Below are 7336 nucleotides of genomic sequence, written 5' to 3'. Positions count from 1 at the left end.
ACAACAGAGAGATACAAAATTTAAAGCTTAGGATTCGTTTGATAACGTTTTTGTTTCTCGTTTCTTCACTCTTCTTTCTTGTTTCATGTTTCTTATTTTTTAAGAATTAAAAATATAAATATATTGGTTAACTATTTATATTTCTTATTTTTTAAAAACCAAACATAAATAATAATTTATTTCATAGCTATTTTTTGTTTTTCGTTTATAATTTTTTATACTTTGCATAAATTAATTAAACTAAATTAAGAAATCAATAAAATGATAAGACTATTAGTATCTATCAATATTTATATTTTATAAATATTTTGATTCATTACTTGTAAGAAAGGCAGGTCCGCCGTCGGTTTCATGGGGAGTCTTTGCTGTGTGTGTGTATGTGTCGTCAGTGCTATCTTTTGCAGGAAGCTGAAATCCGTACCAACAGAAACCCAACCAATAAGGAAGATAAACAAACAAACCATACCCATACCAAACTCACTTTCTCTTCCTTTTTCCTTCTCCATTTCCCCCATTTTACACATTCCATCGTTCTGTGAAGAGTTTTCAGTGAGAAAGAGAAATGGCCGCCGGAGGAACCCAGAAACTCGACGAGTTTCAACCTCATCCCATCAAAGAACAACTTCCCGGCATCGATTTCTGCGTTTCCAGCTCCCCCCCATGGCGTATTTCATCCCTCATCCCTCTCTCTGTTCTCTTCTGCTCTGTTCTGCTCTGTTTTTCCCTTCCACTTTGAGTTTTTACTTCATCTCTAACTCTTCATCTCTCTCTGATTGTCCATCTATTTTCCCGCGTTTTTTCCCAAATGGTTTACACCCTTTTGTTATTTTGTTGTAAACAATCTTCTGTATCATCATCTTCATCTCTTTTCCAATTCCGTTCTTTGCTTCTAGCCATTACTTTTTTTGGTATCTGTGCTGTTTGCCTGGCCTAAAACGTTACAATTAGGAAATGGGGGGAAAGTTTTCTTGCGATTGCGACAACCCTTTACTTTCTTTTGTTGGGTAGCGAAGTATATATAGGAAACTGACAAAGAGTTGCTTAAATTCTTCGTAATCGATTGTGAAATAGCTTGATCGCTCCCCGTGAAACTATGGTTTCTGTGTTTTCGTGGATTCCAAGCAATAGGGATTTATTTTCCCTTTTAAGTCTTTCCTCTGTTTTTCTTCATTTCTCGTGTAATCCAGAGCGTAGTCTTGTTTATAATGTTTGATTTTTCATATAAATATGTTATAATTTACGTTAAACGAAAATGGGAGCTCATTAAAGCTACCAATAACTGCAGCCGAAGTCATACTTCTGGGATTTCAGCATTACTTAGTGATGCTCGGAACTACTGTTGCACTCGCCACTATAATCGTTCCTTTGATGGGTGGTGGAAATGTAAGAACATTTTCCCAGAAAACTTATCAGTTTTCTGAAACATATCTCCTTCATTTTCTCTTCAACTGAACAGTTCTCTCATATACATAGGTGGAGAAGGCTGAAATGATAAACACTTTGTTGTTTGTTGCGGGAATTAATACTTTATTACAAACTTGGTTTGGAACCCGGTTGCCTGTGGTGATTGGTGGATCATATGCCTTCATCATCCCGGCTGTCTCGGTAGCTTTGTCTCGAAGATTTAACTTCTATATTGATCCTCATCAGGTTACTTCTTTTATTTTAGAGAAAAAGAGGCCTTGAGATTGCTTTTGTTTCATTTTTTGTCTTTGATTGAGGATTTTGTTTCTCTCTCTCTCTTTAGAGGTTTAGAGAATCAATGAAGGCTCTTCAAGGAGCCTTGATTGTTGCGTCTTTCCTGCCAATGATCATTGGTTTTTTGGGACTCTGGAGGATTGTTGCGAGGTATGATACTGAGTAGAAAACATAGCAATAAATTAATATGGGGTTTCTTGTAAAGGCTTCAAATAAACAGTATGTGTGAATGGTGTGTAATGCAGGTTTCTTAGCCCTTTATCTGCAGTTCCTCTCGTCACTCTCACTGGACTTGGTCTCTTTGCACTGGGTTTTCCTCAAGTAAGAGAAGTTGATACTTCCCTGCACCATCATGACAACACCCCCCCTTAAACAGAAGATCTCTATTTGAAAAAATGTAAAATGTTAGATGATTAAACAAGAAGGTCCAATCAAGACTGAATTTAGCTAAGTTTTTAATCTAATCTTTATGCCCAGGAGGGAAGAGAGAGTTGGCTAGATACAAAAAACTTTCCCTTGAAAATAACAAAGTGTTTTATCTGATTTCTGTTGATGGTTGCAGCTTGCTAACTGTGTTGAAATCGGGCTTCCAGAGTTGGTCATAGTGGTTTTATTATCTCAGGTGGGTAGTTTAACTGCCCCTTGGACTTCCCAGTCTTCCGCTAAGCCAAGTTCTTATTTCTTACTACTTAATTATGCTATATAATTTTTTTATAAGACTTAATTATGCTATATTACCACTCAGACTACCTGATATTTAGCCAATATACTGCAGTACGTTCCGCCCCTGATGAAAGGCAGACGGGCCTTATTTGATCGATTTGCAGTTATTTTGTCAGTTGCAATTGTTTGGGCATATGCAGAGATATTGACTGCAGCTGGTGCATATAAAAATAAAGCTCCAAGTACTCAATTTAGTTGCCGCACTGATCGTTCTGGGCTCATTAGTGCTGCCTCCTGGTATGCTAATTTACTTGCTGGACTCTGAATTGTTAATTGTTAATGGCTCAGACTTTTTAGCTTCTGTGGTTTCCAAATCCACTCCTAAATAGTGAGCAATTCTAGCTTGAACAACAAATCTTGCTGGTTCTTTTAAATTTTCTTTCTACTTTGCCTAAATTATGTTGATGAATAATTTCTACTTTCAGTTTAAGGTTTGTTGGGCTCAAATCTTGTTTTCCATTTACCTTCAACGGTTCCCATTTAATTACAGGATAAAGTTTCCTTATCCATTTCAATGGGGGCGTCCTAGTTTTGATGCTGGAGATGTTTTTTCTATGATGGCTTCTGCCTTTGTTGCTATCATTGAGGTCTATTAATTTCCAACACTTTTCTTTGTTCCTTGATATTCATAAGTTATAGGAGACCAGCTATCTTAATGATGCATCTTTATCACGGCCTAACGAGATGTTCTAAATTCAATACTTTACGGTCTTAGAACAAGCTATCATATTCATATTATCTCTTTTCGCTGTTTGATAGTCTACAGGAACATTCATTGCAGCTGCAAGATATGGGAGTGCCACACATGTACCCCCATCTGTACTCAGCCGTGGCGTCGGTTGGCTGGTAGTTTAACAATCCTCCAATTCTTGTGTTCATTGGCCTTCTTTGTTGGACGTTTTCTGATAGAATGAACTTATGTTTTTTCCATGTATGTATAGGGGGTAGGGACTTTTTTGGATGGTATATTTGGCGCTGGCGTTGGATCCACTGCATCAGTGTAAGAAAAACCCTTATTAAGTTGGCTAGTAGCTAATTTGGACAGTCCTTGAGAAAGAGCAGTCCTCTGTTGCTCAACATAGTACTGAATACTTAGATCAGCTTCCATTGAAATAATGAAAGAATATGTTAGGATACCTCCTAACAAGACTAAGATGTGAATTATATTGAAATATAAAGATGAAGAAATACAAGATAAACCAAGTTCAAGACACTTGGAACCTCCCTCTTGAATATGTATAAGGCCCCTAGCTATAGAAATAATAGGAGTATTAGTAGAATATTAGTATGGTATTAGTAAGGGGTATAAGGGTAATTAGATAGGAAGTTAGTTGCTGAATATTGCTATAAATAGGAGTGGGAGTGTTAGGAAGGAGGTATGAAGAATTTTATGTGAGGTTTTCCTAATTGGGAATTTGGGAGAGGATTTTTCAGCCCTCTAGAATGTGCTAGAATGTGCTAAGGTATATTGTAATTTCTTCATGATATTGCAATATAATTCTATCTTTTAGTTTTTTTGTTTGTTCTTTGTATTCTTGAGTTTGTTCTTATTAGGAGGATCCTAATAGTATGCTAACTCAAGATCTAAACCACTTAACTATTGCCTTCCTTCCTTCACTCAATCACCATTCTTCTATTTCTAACAATATTCAGTAACTAACTTCTTATCTAATAACCGATATATCCTAATATTATACTAATATTCTTATCTAGGTACCTTAAATAATACAATTGAGTCATATGAAAACTAACTACAAAATATAGAATGTTACAAGAAATGGCTATAATTGTTGTGAATAACAATCGAATGACAATCACAAAACTTATAATTACTGACTCCCTAGAGGAGTTATTGAGCTTCAGTGTGGAACACTCTTCTTCCTAAAGGTTTTCAACCCCTCCAAAGCCAACCATTTTATTAAACAGCAACAAAGGCGGAACTGATCGGTTTCTTATCAAAAGAAAAAATGTTATCAACTGATATTGATGATTGCTAGCATAGAGCTGGCAAAAGTAGTCGCCCTTTTCACAGATTTGACTTGAGATATCACCTCGATCTGATTGAATATTGATATGATACTTTGGAGACTTCAAATGTCTCACAATCTTCAATTTGTATTTTCAAGTGGCCACCCACTACTTTGCATTTTGAATATCTACGACATTTTCTCTTCTAAACTTGTAAGTTTCAAATAGATTCGTAAAATTTAAAAATGTTTCTAATAAGTCTCTAAACTTTTAATTTTGTGTCTAATAGGTCCCATAACTTTAAAAAGCATTGAATAGGTCCCTAAATTCTCAATTTTGTATCTAACAAGCTCACAAACTTTTAATTTTGTGTCTAAGAGGTTATTGATCAATTTAACATTATTTAAAATTCATGAACTCATTGAACACCAATTGAAAGTTTCATGTTTTATTAGATACAAAATTTAATTTTATGTTCTAATAGATTTCATTACTTTTAAATAATGTTGAATACTTTGAGAACCTATCAAATAAAAAATTGAAAGTTTAAGACTCCATTTAACGATTTAAAGTTTAGAGAACCGTTAGACACAAAATTAACAGTTTAGGACCTATTAGAAATAAAATTGACAGTAAATTATCTTTTGGCCTGTTGCAACACTCGAGTTAGATTCCAAATCGATTACTATCCCTCTGTACAGTGAAAATGCAGGTCTGTTGGGTTTGACTCGAGTTGGAAGCCGGAGAGCTGTTCAAATTTCTGCTGGGTTTATGCTTTTCTTCTCTGTGCTGGGTAATCTTGGATTCAAACTATTAACTTGCGAGTTCAGACAGATTTACTGCAATGTTACTTTGCCATTATGCTTTGCAAGATCTAGAACTACCGATCAAATGATTTTTCAACTTAATCTTTAGTATTACTTCTGTAATTTTATTTATTTAACAGTTTTCAAGATTATCTTATCATGATCACAGGCAAATTTGGTGCTGTCCTTGCTTCTGTTCCCTTACCATTAATGGCAGCTTTGTACTGTGTCCTTTTTGCCTATGTAGGTAAGTTACTTTCTATTGTAAAATCTTCAATGCTCTGTGATCAGTCTTGTTCAGAAAAAACCCAAAAGAATCTAAATGTATCAAATAGTAGACTGCCAGCTAAAGATTAGGAAAGAGTGAATTTTGTGTTCTCTTTGTTTTTGAAAACTGTGTTTATTCCTTTTCTCTTCACCTTTTTGTAAGTAGTTTTGAATTCTTGGCCAGATGAAAACTAAAAACCTTGCGAACTACTTTAATTTAGGTAAGATTTTAAAAATGTTATTAGAATGTAATTCACAAAATAAAGAAACCTGCAAGCTGGTAAACTTAATTTTCAAAAACATAGAATTAATAATAGGGTGGTTAATTATCATTCTGATCCATACTTAGTAATGGACTTGAAATCATCTTATATTATACTCAATTTGTAACCACGCAAACATTTCTAGTCAAAGCCAAAACCACCTGCTACAAACCATTAAAACCACCCTACACTTAAGATTACTGAAATAGAATGGTGAATAACTTCATATTGCACACACTGCCATTATTTATTATAGCTGTTAATGCTTATTTCAAATTATCTATATCAGTTGACCATAAATTTTCAGCTACTCCAACAACTATAGAGTGTGAGCGAGCTATCATAAAAGTACAAATAATTGAATGAGACGAAGTTCAACTAGCCTTTATCGTCTTTATTTAAGCCATCATAACTTTATAACCTTTACCTCCTAAACCAAAATTTGATGTAGCTATGGATCCACTTTGAGTAAAATACTAACAAAACAACCAAACGGGACAAAGATAGACAAATTAAGAATATGAACCAATTTCCAATAACATGTGTCTGTCCTAAATGACAATTCCAAACTTTTTATTTCTGATTATGTCAAAAATGGAGGACTTGAAGCTTTTTATGCATCACTTTTTTTTTTTTTTTTTTTTTTTTGGGCTTTGATTTTGAACTTTTAACATAAACTTTTATGCAAAAATCTTATCATTACCCCATGAAATGCTGCTGTAAATGAAAGTCAGGGTGGTGGGGGCAAATCGTTTTCAATTTGCTGCTGTACGGAAAATGTTAGTTTAGCCAATTCATCTCATCCTACAGAGAATTAAACTCTAGGCTTTTATTATGATATCCCATTGAACAAACAGCTTCAGCCGGTCTTGGGTTCCTTCAGTTCTGCAACCTCAACAGCTTTCGGTCAAAGTTCGTACTCGGATTTTCGCTGTTCTTGGGCCTCTCTGTGCCCCAGTACTTCAATGAGTATCTTTTCATTTCTGGTCATGGTCCTGTTCACACTAAAGCCAAATGGGTGAGCTCAAATTTACTCCAACTTGATTAACAGAAACAGCATTGTTGTTAATGTCTGATTAGCAGATGAATATGCTGTCTGAATTTCTCAAGTGTCAATGTTTTTTGTTGTCATTTCAGTTCAACAACATTGTGCAAGTGATATTTTCTTCCCCAGCAACTGTGGCTGCTGTGGTTGCTTTCTTCTTGGACATAACATTGATGAGGAACCATAGCTCAACTCGCCGAGACAGTGGGCGGCATTGGTGGGAGAAGTTTTGGTCGTTCAATCTCGATACGAGAAGTGAAGAGTTCTACTCCCTTCCTTGGAACCTCAATAGGTTCTTCCCCTCATTTTAACTTCAAAATCTTTGTTATTATAGCTGTGAACTTAATTAAAGGGATGGAAAATAAAAAGAAAAAAGTAGAGAAAATGTTTGACATTGTTTTGAGTTATAGCGTGTTCTTTGGACACTTGAAACTTTGAAAGAGTAGAATATGTTAAAAGTATATATGTATAGGAACAATGAATTGTGATTTCCTTGCTATTTGAGTGCTTTTTAAGGCTGTGACATTATATTATACAAATAAAAGTCCTTCACAGTTGAATCTCCA

At 34.9% G+C, this 7336-nt stretch overlaps 1 protein-coding gene across 1 annotated transcript; it reads left to right on the top strand.

The window, feature by feature from the left end:
- Positions 1-403: 403 nt before the first annotated feature.
- Positions 404-7336, top strand: LOC120090153 (nucleobase-ascorbate transporter 4). Its single transcript, XM_039047671.2, has 14 exons — positions 404-665; positions 1286-1383; positions 1474-1650; positions 1748-1848; positions 1944-2019; positions 2261-2320; positions 2474-2658; positions 2912-3008; positions 3181-3267; positions 3363-3421; positions 5091-5182; positions 5365-5442; positions 6583-6743; positions 6863-7336. The coding sequence occupies exons 1-14, from the start codon at positions 563-565 to the stop codon at positions 7079-7081; spliced, it is 1593 nt and encodes a 530-aa protein (XP_038903599.2). The 5' UTR covers positions 404-562; the 3' UTR covers positions 7082-7336.

This window comes from Benincasa hispida, chromosome 11 (assembly GCF_027475165.1).
Source record: "Benincasa hispida cultivar pf3 chromosome 11, pf3_genome.v1.1, whole genome shotgun sequence".
NCBI classification, from domain to species: Eukaryota; Viridiplantae; Streptophyta; class Magnoliopsida; order Cucurbitales; family Cucurbitaceae; genus Benincasa; species Benincasa hispida.
The sequence above is the reverse complement of the archived record's forward strand: the minus strand, read 5'-3'. Positions and strand labels throughout refer to the sequence as shown.